The 17709-nt window shown below is 41.0% G+C and overlaps 1 protein-coding gene across 1 annotated transcript in view; it reads left to right on the forward strand.

The window, feature by feature from the left end:
• The window catches only part of MAPK1 (mitogen-activated protein kinase 1), a 73817-nt gene that overhangs the window by 23065 nt on the left and 33043 nt on the right, over positions 1-17709 (forward strand). Inside the window, exons 2-3 of the mRNA XM_079762460.1 lie at positions 11862-12044; positions 14256-14445. Of these exons, the coding sequence (XP_079618586.1) occupies positions 11862-12044; positions 14256-14445 (373 nt within the window). The remainder of the gene's footprint in view (positions 1-11861; positions 12045-14255; positions 14446-17709) is intronic.

The following is a 17709-nucleotide window of genomic DNA, read 5'->3' on the forward strand; positions in this document are numbered from 1 at the left end:
CCCATTCTATACATAAAGTAGTTTCAGAATTGTTAACCAATATCCTTGTGAGAAACAAATTTACTAACTGCATTACAGGATTTACCTATAGTTCTTTGTGATACTAGCTTTATATAGTATCCAGTTAAAATACTGTTTTCTAAAGTTACTTAGGCTGGTTTCTTGCTAATGCCCTCCAGTTTGTGATTCTGTTATTCTTGTAGTTAGGTTCATTTGTTACTGTTTGTGTTGCATTTTGTATTCTTTCCACATTAGGTTGGTTTTAATTCTTCATTTAATTTTTTGAGTATGGTGATACATTACTATGATTCTAAGGGTAAGAGCTATACACAAGCTATACTCAGAAATATCACTCCCTATTCATCCCTACCAGCTGTTCCCATTCTACCCTCTACTACCCACTCCCTGTGGTAGCCAGTCTCTTTAGTTTCCAGCTTATCCTTTCTATATTTCTGTTGTACATATAAGCATATACATGTATATTTTCTTACTAGGGGCCTTGTGCACGAATTCGTGTACCTTGAAAGGAACTGTGGGCCACGAGGCTGCGGTAGACACAGGGGTGGGTCTTGGCCCATCCTCCACGCCCATGCCTGGCTCCTCCTGCTGCAGCCCCCAGTCCCCTCTCTGCTGGCAGCCCCGCTTCCGCTGCCACCACTCCCATGCGCTGCAGGCGCCAGCCCTGCTCACACCCACTGACGGCGCAGAGTAATTGGGGCCGGCACCAGCAGCAGGTGCGAGCAGGGCCGGCACCGTCAGTGGGTATGACCGACGGCTGCTGTCCTGATCGCCCCTCAGGAGCAGGGGAGGGTGGAGATGCCCTGAGGGGCGATTGGGACCAGTGCCGGACTCCGGCAGTGGGTGCGAGTGGCGGCTCCAGCACTGGCAGTGGGTACAAGCTGGGACCGGCGTGCAGGAGCAAAGAATTTTCAGTAACCACCAGAGGCTTGCCCTGATGACAGCGACTGGTGTCCCACCTTGGTTGGGTGCCCCCTCCCCCCCAGCCCACCTACTCACATCCCGCTGCAGCCAACACCCGCCATGTTCCGCGCACGCCCCCTGGTGGTCAGCACACGTCATAACAACCGGTTGTTTGGTTATTCCGTTTGTTCCACCATTTGGTCTATTTGCATATAAGCCTTTTATTATATAGGATATGAAGGATAACATAGCCATAGCTGGTGTGGCTTAGTGGATAGAGCATTGGCCTGCAGACTGAAGGTCCTGGGTTTGATTCCAGTCAAGGGCACATTGCCCGGATTACGGCCTTGATCCCTGGTAGCAGGTGTGCAGGAGGCAGCCAATCAATGATTCTCTGTCATCATTGATGTTTTAGTCCCTTTATCCCTCTCCCTTCTCTGAAATCAATAAATATAGAATTTTTTTAAAAAATAACATATTATAAATCTTTTATACCTTTCTCTTTCCCCCTCACGTAACAGTATATCTTGGAAACCACTGCATAGCAGTTCTTCGAGATTTTTCTCATTCATTTTTACACCTGCATAGTAAGGACTCCATCATATGGATGTGTACCATAGCTTATTCAACCTCCCTCTAATGTATGGCCATTTAGATTGTTTCCAGTGTCTTGCAATTATAGATAATGCCTTGTGCATATGTATTTTCATGTTATTGGAGTTTTTCATTGAAGTAGATTCTTAGAGTTGGGATTGCTGGATCAAAATATAGATGCATAGATATATAATTTTGTTAGGTATTGCCAGATTACCCTCGAGAAGGATTGTATAATTTGCATTCCCACCAGCAATATATGAGAGTTACTTGCATATATTTTGTAACTTCACATATGTGTGAATGAATATCAGATTTTGTTCAGGGTCTTTCTTACCTTGTTTACGTCCTCTTCTATCATAATGATTTGCAAAAAAAATTTTTTTTAACTGCAGAAACTTTTTTAATGGAAAGAAGTAAAAAATAGTTTTTCAGAGCTGCCTAGAGATTTTCTTTCTGGCATTTAGAATTATAATTATGTCACATTTTTCTACTTCACCTAGTTTATCATCTGTTATATAATATCTCACTGCCTGCTTAATTGTGCAGGCAAGTTTAACCATTTTCCTCATCTTAGAGAGTCATTTTCCACATGTTGGAGGCAGGTGTTTAGTATTTCTGACAATGAGGCAGTTCATAAGAGACTTGAATTTCTTGACTCCTTTACGTTTTAGTAATGTGGACAGTCATCTGAGCCTCTTCCCCTTGACCTCTTTGGGTACAGCTTACAAAGGTGTGCAAGGGTCCAGCCTTATATGAAGTAGATCATTCTGTTTTCAGACTGTAACTCCCTACCCTCATGTCCTCTCTCCCCTGTTTCCCCCTGACTTGAGACCTTCACCTTAATGGTTTTCCTAGTCTGCTGGTCTTGTCTGGCCTTGATATGGATTCTGTCTGCTGACTAAACAGAATCTCACTCTCTCTTAATCTCTTTCCTCCCATTCTACAAGAAACCAACCTTATTTTGTCTGATCTTGCTTACAGCCTGATTATATATGCTGGAGGAAATGACTTTATTGTCATGATTGACATCACTAAAAAAATCTCTGGATACTGATTTCCACTAGTGTTCAACATGATCATATATATATATATATTGATTTCGGAGAGGGAGGGAGAGATAGAAACATCCATGATAAGAGAGAATTCCCACACTGGGGATCGAGCCCACAACCCCGGGCATGTGCCCTGACTGGGAATCGAACCGTGACCTCTTGGTCATGCTCAACCGCTGAGCCATGCTGGCCAAGCTCAACATGATCTTTTTACTTGTTCTCATTCAGGCCCCTTTCTCATGCCCCTTATGTCTGGTTTGCCTTTACATCTTCTGCCTTCACATCTACTCTTGGACAACTCACTTACAGCACATATTTGCCTCTTGTTTCAGAGGTGACAGCTTTTGGCTCATCCTGAGAAAGAAGATCTAAATAGCCAGAGCCTTTGAAATGTGTAGGCTACTTTGGGAAGCAAAACATATTCTGTAGCATGATCATTATGATTATTTTTATTTTTGTCATCACTGTCTGCCTTCTTCAGCATTGTTTCAGTTGACCTGTCAGAATCTGGCTCAATTATGAGCCTAATCTTGGCTCATCACCACCAAGAGAGCATGGCCAGGGCCCTTGTATGGTGTAGTGGCTGAGAACAAGGGTTTTAGAGATCAGCACATTTAGTCTTGAATCCTAGTTCTGTTAGCTACTAGTTATGCAATCACAGACAGGTTAATTGATTTCTCCCCTTTACCTCAGTTTGTTCATCTATAAAATAGAAGTTTTATGCTTCAAAGCGTTCTGGTGAAGACACTATATGAGGATTTTTTAAAGCTCTTATCACTGCTAAGTGCTCAATAAACTATGGTCATTATGATTAATGAAGTCCCTTCTCATTTCTTACTCTTATCTACTTCAGGTCCAGAGGCACATGGAGCTGCTTATGCTGCTACCCTTGAATGCTTGGCATTGGGGGAGACTTGATGCTCTTAGTCTTTGTTGCTTATCTCTAGCTGTTATCATAGCTCACTGCTAGCCAGCCTGACCTGGACCATTCCAAAATTCTTGCCCAGTGAGCGTGGGAGGGAATAGCTGAAGAGCAAAGAAATGTAGGGGAATGATAAAAAAGTGAGTAACCCATCTCCTTCATCAGGGTCTCTCTCTTTCTCATGACAAGTTCAGAGCACAAATTACAAAGGTCACTTCTAAGTAGCACTGCTTTGATGAGAGTTTTTATGTTGCAAAGAATGATAACTGACTTTGTGCTACCCTAGCATGCTTCAAATAAAACACAATTTCTTGGTTGTGGGTTTTTAGGATGTTGATAGTCACAATGCTAAATCCTGATAAGCAATCTTAGATCTAGTAACATATACTAATTTTTCCTGTTCGTGTGGAGAGAGATGTTAAGTTTTTTATGCTTAAAGAAAAATAATTTGTGTACTTCAGTCCACCTAAAATTTGTGGGATCTTAACTGAGTCACTACAAGTCTTCATCTTCCTATGTTTATATCTATGCATGCATATGTATATACATTCAACCACATAACTGGGTATGAAGGTATTTTCCCCATTCTCTTGTATAAATATTATGCTTTGATCGTTTGTTTTATTTTATACTTCCAATGTCTGGAAGAAGTCTGACAGAGTAATGGAACCTTCTCCTTTTTGTAACTTGACCAGTGCTATCAGAGCAAACATATAGGGTAGAGCCAAGTTGGGTCTAAAACTCAGACCTCCTGATTTGAGGTCTGATATTTCTTTCTTTTTAGGGTCTCGTGTGATAAATATAATTAATAGTAATAATAAATAAAGTAATAAAAATGACTGTACCACTTTGGGGGAGAAGGCCTAATATCTTTCAGTCTTTGCATCTGCTATTCTACACTCTTCACAGTCCTTGAGCTTATCCTCTTTATTTTATTTTATTTTATTTTATTTTTTAGCTTTCCTAATTTGTGAGCCAAGCAAATGGTTGCTAAGAGATATCTCAGCTAGTAAGGGATAAGGGCCAGAATTGCAATTTTGCAATTTACTAGTATCTGACTATTTGGCCCTATTTTATTACTTGAAGAGATTAAAAAATGCATTTGTAGACAAATTTGTTCAAGCTCTGGGCTGTGCACCTTATCTAGTCAGGTTGCATACATGTTAATGACATCAGTTTTAAGCTGTGATATCTATACTATGTTGGAGCATTGATTCTTAAAATAATGTAAAATTATGATGATTTTATAGTTAAAATGACTTTTGACTAGCTTTTATTTGCTCACGTTAATCATTTGCACCCTCTTAAAGAAAACTTTGCACTGGCTTTCTTGGTTAGTAAATTATGAGAGAATCAAGCTTAAAGTAAGAAATATATTATTATCTACATACTTATTTTTGGAACATTAATTTAGATCAGTCTAACTTACTTACCTCTGAAGACAAGTTAATTTTTATCTGTGAAACGAAATACTGTAGTTTTGTGTTCAGATAATTAAAGTTCACCAAAATGGATAGCTTAGAGAACAGCTTAATAGCTTTCTTTAAAAATAACTCATTCACGGCTGATAGGTAGCATTTTAGTTGCTTAACACCGGGTACAATATGTGGTGCTTGTGCATGATAAGATATTTACTTTAATGTATAAAGTCCTAGTATGTGAAGGAAATGAACCCTAGAGAAATACGCCCTTAAACTTTCTCCCAAATCATAAGGCGGAGTAGTCATGAACTCCACACTGACTTGACAAGTCAGATTCTCTAAGTTATCATTAGAATAAGTGCCCAGCCTTTCATAGTCATTTTCTAAAGCTTTGATATAAATATAAAATTTCTGGTATGTTCAGATTTTCTCCCTGTCCTCCCCAGCCCCCTGTCATTATAGTCATTTCACAGCAGAGACTCAATAATATTTATGGAAAATAGCTTGTTTAAATAAAGTAGGTCTTTTTTTTCTTTTTCTTTTTTAATTAGCTCTAGAGTCACAGCTTTCATGCACAGACTTGAATTATACACTGAGTGGCCAGATTATTATGATCTTTGAACGCCTAATAATATGGCCACTCAGTGTATATCTATAATAATAAAAGCGTAATATGCTAATTAGACCCAACAGCCAAATGACCTTACGGAAGTCCTTCCAGATGACCTTCTGGACAAAGCTGGGGCTTCCAGGGCCAAGGTAAGCCTCCGTGGCTTCAAGGCTGAGTTCCTTGCACAAATTTTGTGCATCAGGCCTCTAGTCCTATATAATAAAAGGCTAATATGCAAATTGTCCCCTCGACCAGGAATTCGACCAGCAGGCAGGCCAGCCAACCGCAAATCTCCCCTCCCCCTGGCCAGGCTGGCTGGACCCCACCCATGCACGAATTCATGCACCCGGCCTCTAAAATACACACACACACACACACACACACACACACACTGAGTGGCCAAATTATTATGCGTTCAGAGATCATAATAATCTGGCCACTCAGTGTATAGGAAACAAGGCAAAGCAATGTATCAATAATATACAGTGAATACATAAATAATTACTATTTAGGATTGTTTTGATCTCAGTTTGAATGTTTATTCAGTTTACATCTGCACAATGAGAAAGTTACTTAAGAGACCTGGACATTTCTGATCCTAACTTAGTCATCACAAAACCCACCAATAATTCTTATAGATATGATAGATTTAGAGTGCTATCAATCATTTATTATAAAACAAAACCCTAAAGCTCCTAAGAATTCTAAGATTTTTAAATATTTTAATGTACTTTGCTGCTGAGTACTCATCTGCCTCATATATAATATATACCAAAAACAGAAGTCTTGACATGAGGGAAACAAAACTTGAAGGTATGGCATCAACTATGTTAACTGTTGTTGCTTTTTACAAGGTAGTAAATAAGATCTTGAAAGGTGGAGATGTGATCAAGAGTAGAGAGTATTAAAAGTTTGCAGTATAAGCTAGCCTGGATCAGGACTACAATGGAGCCCTACATGCCATATAAATTAAACTAAGAAACATTTAATATATTCTCCCTCCCTACCATGACCAATAAACCTAAAGGCCTGGAATGTCAGGTTTAAATTGATATTTGAGGGCCTATTTAGAGTTTGGTGCCAACAGTTCAAACCGAGCAGATCTCCAGCCTAGCCCTCTTCTATTCTCAGCCCCAGCAGTCTCCATCGTGAGCTTGAGCTTGTGGGCATGGGCACACAACATGATATTCCAGGTGCAATGCACTCCCTGCAAATGCTGCCCCTTGGTTACTCCTTGTGCACACACTGGAGGAGCATTCTGCTCTCAGCAGAGCCATTGTGCAGGAGGTACACACAGCCTTGGAAGCAGATTTGAGAGACAGCTGGATTCTTGAGCTCCTTAATGGCATCTTCCCCGGATCCCATAAACTACCTCATGAGGAGGGGCATGGCTGGGTGAGGGCCAGTCATTCCCATATATGTTCTGCTCATTTTCCTCTCCATGAGTTGGCCCTTGCCTTTCTTTATATTTATAGCCTTGCTCCTCTTTTGAAAGCCTGCTTGCCTTTCATCTTTTAATCCTCTCCTTAATACCCTTATTTGGACTTAATCTACCCAGCTTTTCCTGTGTTTCAGATGTGCTTTACTATGATAAAGGCAGTATGTATGTATGTTGTCTGTTCCTGTCTCCTTCCCTCATTAAATTGCAAGCTTCTTAAGAGTTGGGATCATTATTTGTTTTTGCCACCAGTCCTAACATGAAGTCTCACAAATGGGAAGTGCTTAACAAGTGAGGTTTGAATCTACCACAACTCTGGCATCACTCTCATGTTGTTGTGGTAACCCTATCAAAACAGGAAATGAAGTTAGTTTAGGATGATTTGTTCATAATTGACTCATTCTGGTTCCCCTTTTTTCCCTAAGTGATCACAAAACATGTTAAATAATCTCCAGAATTTTGTGGGCTTCTACTTTCACATTTACTGATCAAATACATTTCTGGAATCTGTTCCCACGCACCAGGCCTGGGAATAAACCACGCATCCAGGGAACCCTGGTTCCTTTTCTGAGTGCTCCTTGAAGAAGTAATTGGTATAGAATACTGTATATACTGCACATATTTAAAGTGTACAGTTTGATAAGTTTGACATATATTCCCATGAAATTGTCAACACAATAAAAATAATAAACATACTCATCACCTCCAAAAGTTATCTAGTTTCAATTTATGTGCCCCTCCCACCAGCCCCAGGCAACTCTGTTGATCTATTTTCTATCCCCATAGATTAGTTTGCATTTTATATGAATGCAAGTAATTTTCTTTTGGTCTAGTTTCACTCAGTATACTTATGTTAAGATTCATCTGTGTTTATATTAGTATATTCACCTTGAGCCCTTCCCATTCACCATACAGGGATGAGTTAGGAAACTCTTCATTCTCCTAATCTTGAGAAATTTATTTAACCTTGAATTTTTATTTTTGAAAATAGCAAGTTTATCAGCTAAAAGAGAAATATGAATATCTAAAATTAATCCACCCAAAGACTGTATAGTCACAGATTGGATTAAGATCCCAAACTGCAACCATAAGTTGTTTACAGAACTCGCATTTAACCCATTGTACGCCATAAGCGTCTGTAGATGCAAACGGTGGACCATCCCACACGCCACGCACATCTATTAAAAAAAATGTTTTCCCTAAGTGGCCGTGACCAACTTTAAAATCATTTTTTGTGAGAATTTTCAGCAGAAAATATTCAAGAACATCTGAATTGTGAGTAATATATTTATTTTTATAATATTCATTGCAAATTGATTTTTAAAATTAAATTCAAAATATTGTGGCGTGTGGGGGGGATGGTTTCCTTTTGGACTCGTGGCAGTTAACTGGTTAAAGCAAAGCTGTAGCATATATAGCAATAGTTGGGAGAAGGGAGATGAGCAAGGATTAAATTCTTAGAGGATAAAAAAGAAAATGGGGTTGATAATACCAAAGTGATTTTAAAACTAACACTATTGCCCTAGTCAGTTTGGCTCAGTGGATAGGGCGTCACCCCAAGGACTAAAAGGGGCTCAGATTTTATTCCAGTCAAGGGCACATACCTCGGTTGTAGACTCAATCCCTGGCCTCAGTCAGGGCTCATGCGGGAAGCAACTAATTGATGTGTCTCTCTCACATCAGTGTTTCTCTCTCTCTCCCCCTCCCTCCCACTCCAAAAATCAACGAAAAAAGTCCTTGGTGAGGATTAACAACAAAAAACTAACACATATTAAGAGATACAAAATAATCCATGGTAAAAGGTATACTGATAAAATATATTTGTTAATTATCAGAACAATCCTCCTATATAATAAAGAGGTAATATGCAAACTGACCTTCACACCCTCACATGATGGCTGCCTATGACCAGGCTGGCAGGGGGGTTAGTGAGGGACGACTGAACAAACAGGCTGTGTGGGGCGACCAGGCTGGCAGGGGAGTTAGTGATGGACGACCTAACGACTGAACAGCAGGCTGCGTGGGGCAACCAGGCTGGCAGAGGGGGCAGTTGGGGGCGACCTGGCTGGCAGAGGGGGGCAGTGAGGGGCGACCAGGCAGGCAGGCAGGTGAGTGATTAGGAGCCAGCGGTCCAGGATTGTGAGAGGGATGTCCAACTGCTGGTTTAGGCCCAATCCCTAGGTTGGAGAGGGTGCAAGCTGGGCTGAGGGGACCCCCACCCCCCATGCACGAATTTCGTGCACCAGGCCTCTAGTAAATATATAAAACAAAACTGAGAAATCCAAGGAGAATTGAGAAAATACAGAGTATTGTGTAAGAGTGTAAACTGTTTGTGATTTGGTTCTACAACAGATTTGTGACAGCAAAATGGAGAATAGACAAGAACAGACCCAATTCCATAGATAGGGTCACACCTTCTTTTCAAATGAGAACTTAAATGAGAATGATCTCATACCTTCTCACTTAAAACAGAAAGTGTTGATGCAATTGGAGGGGCACACTAACCATAAACCCCTCCCCCTAACAGTCCTGTTCTTGAAAGCAAGTTTATGGCCATGGTCATGTCTGACTACCATGTTTCAGTAAAACTAGAATTTTACATGTTGAGTTTAAACCAATATTTTGCAACTATTTTAACCTATATTCCCTTTTGTTGAACTTAAGCTCTTTCTATGATTTGAATTACCCTATAAGAGTTTTAATTTCTAAAAATATTTATTCCCTTGCCTAGCTGGTTTGGCTCAGTTGATAGAGTGTCAGACTGAAGGGTCCTGGGTTTGATTTCAGTCAAGGGCACATGCTTGGGTCGCAGGCTCGATCCCGGTGGGGAATGTGCAGGAGGCAGCTGATCAGTGATGAATCATTGATGTTTCTATCTTTCTCCCTCTCCCTTCCTCTCTGAAATCAATAAAAATATATACTTTTAAATATTTCCTTGCCTTAGCCAGTTTGGCTCAGTGGATAGAGCATCGGCCTGCGGACTGAAGGGTCCTGGATTCAATTCCAGTCAATGGCATGTACCTTGGTTGCAAGCTCTTCTTTGGCTAGGGCCCTGGTTGGGGCTCATGCAGGAGGCAGTCAGTCAATGTGTTTCTCTTACATCGATATTTCTCTCTACCTTTCCCTCTCTCTTAAGGATTAAGAAAAGAAAAGAAAAAATAATAAAATAAAATTTATTCCCAATATTGAGTAAGCTTGCTTAATATATCCCTTTGCCTACCTACCTTCAAATCAGTGGTTTAGGTCTTCATTCAGCAAACCAGGGCAAAATAAGATTTGAATAATGCTTCTTGTTTTTAAGGAAGTAGATTTCAAAGTATTGGGGCACCTGTGTGCACTATATTAATGGTATTGTGGGAGAATTGAAGCTGGGTAAGATAAGGTCCCCCTACAGCATAGTTTTGTGATAGAGTCAGACAAATGCATCAAATAATTCTCTGAATAAGTAGATTGATAAATATCATTATAAAAGCATAGACTTGAAATAAACTTATTTTACTGTTTTATATTTCTAGCACCTACCCTGAGGAAATAAGAAGTAATGTCTTACTGCCTGTCAGTGTTATTGCATTGCTTCAATTGATGGGCCAGATGTTGATATTTATTAATATGAAAAGTTCTTGCAAAAAAAAGAATACTGATCGTACAGATAGTAGTAATATTCAAGATTTAAATTTATCATAAAATTAAAGATATAGTTATAATTGCTTCTGCTTGGATTTCTATTAGGTCAGACCTTAATGACAACTTGGAAAGAACTGAGCCTTTTTGAACTGGGCTATGAAAGTATTTTTTTTTAAATACTTTATAGGTTTTGTTATAAGACTACCCAAATATCTTGGTTAAATTTCTTCCTGGGGGAAAGAAAGAGTCATGTCATTTTGATAAAAAGCATTCAAGGTGTGTCCCCTTGGGTCCCTTCATCTTCGTTAGGGATGAAGATGTAGTTGATGGTCATGTGAATGTTTTGGCTGAGTCAGAGGAATCTGAAACAACGGTAGGAAGTTGTTTTGGAGGCAGAAATGATTACTCTTACCAGAATGCAGTTGCTGTTAAAAACAGTGAGAAAGCCCTAACCGGCGTGGCTCAGTGGATAGAGCATTGGCCTGCGGACTGAAGGGTCCCGGGTTCGATTCTGGTCAAGGGCATGTACCTTGGTTGTGGGCACATCCCCAGTGGGGGGTGTGCAGGAGGCAGCTGATCGATGTTTCTCTCTCATCGATGTTTCTAACTCTCTATCCCTCTCCCTTCCTCTCTGTAAAAAATCAATAAAATATATTTAAAAAAAACAACAACAACAACAAAAAAAGTGAGAAAGGCCTGGCTGGTGTGTTCAGTGGTTAGAGCATTGGCCTGCTCATTGAAGGGTCACAGGTTTGATTCCTCTTCAAGGGCATGTACCTGGGTTGCAGGTTTGATCCCCAGCCTGGCACTTGTGGTAGGCAGCCACAATCAATCTCAATCTCTTCCTCCTCCTCCCGCTCCCCCTCTCCCTTCCCCTCCTTCCTCTTCCTCCTCCCTCCTCCTCCTCCTCCTCTCTCCTCCTCTTCCCCCTCTCCTCCTCCCCTTCTTCCTCCTCCCCCTCCTCCTCCTCCTCCTCCAAAAAAACCAGTGGGACATGTTTGTGTGTGTCATAAACCCATGTTGCCAGGTTTATAAAAATGGACATCCACAGTATCCACAGTTACCAGGACCAGGTCCTCTGCTCCCTTTTTCTAGCTGCATCTTCCATAGTTTGGAGCCTTTTTGTGCATAAATCCATGCTGCCTTCACATGTATTAAACAAATATTTAACCAGAGTGTTAAACACTTAATACTTTACCAGTTTGCATTCTTTCTACCAGGATATTCTGAGAAGTTGTTTTAATGCTATCTCTTACCCCCTCCTTTTCCTTTTTAGCTCTGCTTATGATAATGTCAACAAAGTTCGAGTAGCTATCAAGAAAATCAGTCCTTTTGAACACCAGACCTACTGCCAGAGAACCCTGAGGGAGATAAAAATCCTACTGCGCTTCAGACACGAGAACATCATTGGAATCAATGATATTATTCGAGCGCCAACCATCGAGCAAATGAAAGATGTGTATCCTTTGCAGACATTGGGCTCCACTACTTGGTACCTTGTTGAGTAAATGCAATTTTAAATGTCCTGGACTTATCAGATTAAAGAAAAAGTATATAGAGCACATTTAAAGGGAAATTGTAATATGTTTGCCATTTACTATAACACTTGCATTATATAAAATTTTTCTCTGATGCATTTTATCAGTTCTGTTTTTAGTGTCTTTTGACAAATTCACTGTTTTCTCTTGTCACTATCAGTAAAGATTTCCTTTAAGTGTAGTTATGGAAAATCTTGGATAATAACCATTTCCAGTTATGCTTTCTTCATTAAAGATACAGTTTGTTAAGACGATGAAACGGAAAAGAAAGAGTTGTAGACAAAGAAAGAGAGGGTACTCTGGATATCACCTGGTCAAATCCAGATAGTTCTAATCTTAGACAAAGGCATTTTACCTTTAGGTCTCCATTTTCTCATCATTAAAATTAATGTACTAGCTCCTCATGATCTTTAAGATGACTCTCCTCTGAAATTATGTAATTAACTAGGACCAACATTTAGAAATCTGGACTAAAAAGGTCCAGAGGATGCTACCTGGGCAAAGACTACATTTGGAAAATAAAGGCATTAAATATAGTGAAGAGGATCTGCCAGAAAAGTTATAGTTTCAGCTAGTGCAGGATTCCTACCAGCTTGCCTAATTTGCATTCTGCCCCTCCAGGGAGAGGTAGCTCACTATCTCTAGGCAGCCCTTTCCATTTTTAAATAGCTCTGTTACTAAGTTGTAGTGATATTTTAAGTGAAATACCTTCTGCTCCTACCAACTGTTATCCTATTTTACCTTTTGCCATAAAAATCAAATCTCTCTCTGATGACAAGTTTGCAAGTAGGTTTCATTTGAATCCCATGTCGTGTCTCATCTAACATGAATCTGTAGGAGACATACATTAATGTGAACATAGAAATGAATAAAGGAAAGGCAAAATAGCCCTAGCCGGTTTGGCTCAGTGGATAGAGCGTCAGCCTGCGGACCAAAGGGTCCTGGGTTCAGTTCGGTTAAGGGCACGTACTTCCAGCCTAGACCATGGTCAGGGCTCATGCAGGAGGCAACCAGTCGATGTGTTTCTCTCGCATCGGTGTTTCTCTCTAATGTCTTTCCCTTTCTCTTCGACTCTCCCTAAAAATCAATGGAAAAATAGCCTCGTGAGAGGATTAACAACAAATAAATAAAATAAATGGCAAAATAATTACTAATGAAATTATATTATGGTGAAGTTAAAAGCTAAAGGCTTGCCTTAGTCAGTGTTTCTCACTGGTTAGGGTGTCAGCCTGTGCAATAAAGGATCTCGGTTTGATCCCCTGCCCCAGTTGGGGCATGTGTAAGAGGTAACCAACCGATGTCTCTCTCACATCGATGTTTTCTCTCTCTGTTTTTCTCTCTCTCTTTCTCTCCCTCCCCATCCACCCCTTCTTTCTACTCTCTAAAAAGCAATGGAAAAAATATCCTCAGGTGAGGATTAACAAACAACAACAAAAAAGCTAAAGGCTTGTATAACTTAATTTCTGTAAAGAATTTAACCATAGCTAAAGTTATAGATGCTAGATACATGACAAGAAAGCAAGAGAAGCAAAACTAGCACAAGCTCCTTCTTGGTATGACTTTCTCATAGTCTTATTTATTTAGGATTAATTAAAAAGTCAAGTAGATAGACTGAGGGTTGAATTTAAAAGTAGTGTGTTTTAGGCCTGTATTTCCAAAAGTTTTATGGTTGATTTTTGAGGAGAAGGGAACAAGAAGGGAGGTAACTTACACTATAAGTTGTTGCTGGGCCAAAGAAAGGAGTGTATGATGCTTGCTGGTCACCACCTTCACTCAGCTCTTTCCAACAAGTGTTGGAGGGGCTTTTTGATGTTGGATAACTCGGAGACCAAGAAGGTTAGGATTTCAAGATTGGCAAATATTTCCATAACAGCCTGTTTCAGGTCTTAATGTAAGCAAATAGTAGGTCATTATCAAGCAAATATAATGCTGTTTGTCTCACAGGATCTAAAAAAGAGTTAACTACTTCAGATTCCTTCCATAAAGGAATACTAAGTTTTCATCAGTTTCTCATTTCCCTCATGGTCCTCATGATGTAATAATGAACTGCTTGGGGAAAGGGTTCATTTGTTTTCAGTGCTTTGCTAAGTGTGACCAGCTGTTTGGTGTGTTACCTTAACCTGTCCAAACAGATATATAGTACAGGACCTCATGGAAACAGATCTCTACAAGCTCTTGAAGACACAACACCTCAGCAACGACCATATCTGCTATTTTCTTTACCAGATCCTCAGAGGGTTAAAATATATCCATTCAGCTAACGTACTGCACCGTGACCTCAAACCTTCCAACCTGCTGCTCAACACCACCTGTGATCTCAAGGTCAGGCAGGTTCTTTACTTTTAGGATGATACATATTGAAAAAACTTTTACTGGCCATGTTTTTATTTATTGTTACTCATTTAAAATTATACCAGAAATATGTGAAAACATTTTTATGGCAAAAAAAAAATAAAATTCAAGAGTGCTAGTTCTCTTCTTTTCCATCCTATTGTTCCTTCCTCTCCAGAGGTAACCACTATAGCAGATTGGTGTATTTTCTTCCAAAGTTTTTTCTATGCTCTTACATAATGTGTACTTTTAAAAAAATATGTTTCTTGGTTTTTAGGGAGAGAGATAGATAGAAACATCATCTATTGGCTGCCTCCTGCATGCCCCCTACTGGGGATCAAGCTCGCAACCTGGGCATGTGCCCTGACAGGGAAGCAAACTGTGACCCTTTGGTTCCTAGGTTGACGTTGAACCACTGAGCCACAAGTGCCGGGCCATAATGTGTACTTTTATACTTATACTAGAGGCCCAGTGCATGAAATTCGTGCACTCGGGGTGGGGGGTCCCTCAGCCCAGCCTGTGCCCTCTTGCAGTCCAGGAGCCCTTGGGAGATGTCCGACTGCCGGCTTAGGCCTGGGAGCGGGCTGCGGAGGCGGGAGAGGCTACCGCCGCTGTGCTCACCAGCCATGAGCCCGGCTTCTGGCTGAGTGGCGCTACCCCTGTGGGAGTGCACTGACCACCAGGGGGCATCTCCTGCATTGAGCTTCTGCCCCCTAGTGGTCAGTGTGTGTCATAGCGACCAGTTATTCCCATTCCTCCATTTGGTCAATTTGCATATTAGACTTTTATTATATAGGAGGATATAAAACTAGGATCATGTGCATTATGTGTAAGTTAACATAATCATCTGTTTCATTGGTGACTGTTTTCTTTAATAAAGTTTATAAGAAGAATACTCAGGAAACCTCTAGATCCTTCACAGTCCTTAGAATTCTCTTGAATATGGGCAGCATATCTATCTATCTATCTATATATATTTCTATTTTAATAGGTAGCAAAGCTAAATAAGTAGGGAAATCTACAGATGTTTTAGATAAGAAGAAGGAATGTGGATTCAGTCTGACAAAAATTAATGTGCATTCAAGAAAACCTAGAGCCCGGTTGTCATGGCTCAGTGGTTGAGTGTCGACCTATGAACCAGGAGGTCACAGTTTGATTCCCGGTCAGGACACATGCCGAGGTTGCAGACTCAATCCTGTGCAGGAGGCAGCCTTCGGTGGTTCTCTGTCATTGTTGATATTTCTATTTCTCCCTCTCCCTTCCTCTCTGAAATCAATAAAAATATTTTTTTAAAAGAAGAAGACCTATTTACCTTCAGGCAGACTCCTGGGCTCTGGGCTCTGTGCTGGCAGCAGCAGGGGTGGATGTGGTACTGGGCCTGGACAAGTGTGTGAGCCGGCAATGGAGCTGCTATTCAGCAAGGTGGAGTTGGCTGCGCCATAGGCCCTTCTTCCCTGACCTGGTTGCCCACCAGGTGGCGCTGCTGCACCTGAGCTACAGTGAATGCCTCACAGGCTGTGCTGCCCTTGCACACAGCGCCACTGCTGGCCATGGCTGGTCTGCATGCCATGCCCATGGCCCTGTAGCCTTCGTGGACTGGATGTGCACCTTCCAGAAAAGGCAGACAAGCTGGACTGCCTGCAGGTCGATTCAGCCAAGTACCTCTGCCTCAAGGCCATCACGCTGTTCACACCCAGTGCTGTGGGCCTCTCAGACCCAGTGCACATGGAAAACCTTCAGGAGAAGGCTCAGGTGGTCCTCACCAAGTACATGCAGGCCCAGTACCTGTCCCAGCCCCAGTGCTATTGGCACCTGTTGCTCTGGCTTCCCACCTTGCGCACTGTCACCGTCTCCCTCATCTCCCTCTGTTCTTCATACATCTGGTGGGTAAGACTCTGATCCGAAACATGCTGCTGTTCGAAAGGATGTACCTTCAGTTGACCCTATAGCTCCAGCCAGTGACTGGACAGGACATTGGGGCACCATGGCCTGCTCTGCAGAATTCAAGGAAACACAGCTGCTTGGGCCTCAAGGGGATTCCCCAGACCAAGGACCCCAGCTTCTCTTCTGAGACTCCTATTTTTTTTTTAAACTGTGAAATGGTTGTCTTTTTTGTTTTTTAAATGATCATGACAACAATGACTGATCATCCAGGCTCCTGCCTTGTCTTCCCCAGAACCCTAGCCAAGATGGAGAGACTGAAGTTCTAATCCTAGGACAGTCTTACACAATCCTGGGACAGTCTTGACCCTCAGCACTCCAGGAACTCCTGGGAAGGGAGGGTTTGCTTCCCTGGTATGATGGACAGAAGCCTGGCATCTGGACTGGAGGGGCAAGCCACAGCCAGGAAAGATTGATACAGCTCCTCTGGACATGGGATCCATGTTGTACACTACATGATAAATGAATTAAGGCTAATAATAAAGGTGTTTCCTACCTGCAAAAAAAAAAAAAAAGAGAAATGGAAAGATATACCATGTTCATAGATTGGAAGACTTACTATTTTTAAGATATTAATATTCCCCAAATTGACCTATAGATTTAATGCAGTCCCTATCAAAGCCCCAGCTGGCTTGTGTGCAGAAAAGAACAGGTTGTTCCTGAAATGCATGTGGAAATTCAAGAGATCCAGAATAACGAAAACAACCTTACAAAAGAATAAAGTTGAAAGACACTTACTGATTTCAAGCCTTACTAAAAAGATAGAATAATAAAAAGTGTGATGTTGGCATAAGAGTAGTCATATACATCAATGGAATAGAATTGAGAGTCAATAAATAAACCCATAGGCTTATGATCAACTGATTTTTGACGAGAATGCTAAGATCATTCATTGGGGAAAGAATAATTCAACAAATGGTCCTTGAGCAATTGGATAGCCATACGCAAAAGAATGAGATTGGGCCCCGCCTCACATCATGTGCAAAAATTAACTCAAAATGGATCAAAGACCTAAATTTAAGAGCTACAACTAGAATACATTTAGAAAAATTAGAAGTAAATCTTGGCAATTTTGCATTAGGCAGAGCCTCTTAGACATTGGCACCAAAAGCACAAGCAACAAAAGAAAAAAATGGATTTCATCAAGATTAGGAACTTGTGCCTGGCTCGTGTGGCTCAGTTGACTAAGCATTGTCCCATGCACAGTAATGGCACCGGTTTCATTCCCAGCTAGGGCACATGCCCCCGTTGTGGGTTTAGTTCCCAGTTGGGATGCGTACAAGAGGCAATCGATTGATGTTTCTCTCTTTCCCT

The sequence above is a fragment of the Cnephaeus nilssonii genome (genome assembly GCF_951640355.1).
Source record: "Cnephaeus nilssonii genome assembly, chromosome: 22".
Taxonomy (NCBI): Eukaryota; Metazoa; Chordata; class Mammalia; order Chiroptera; family Vespertilionidae; genus Cnephaeus; species Cnephaeus nilssonii.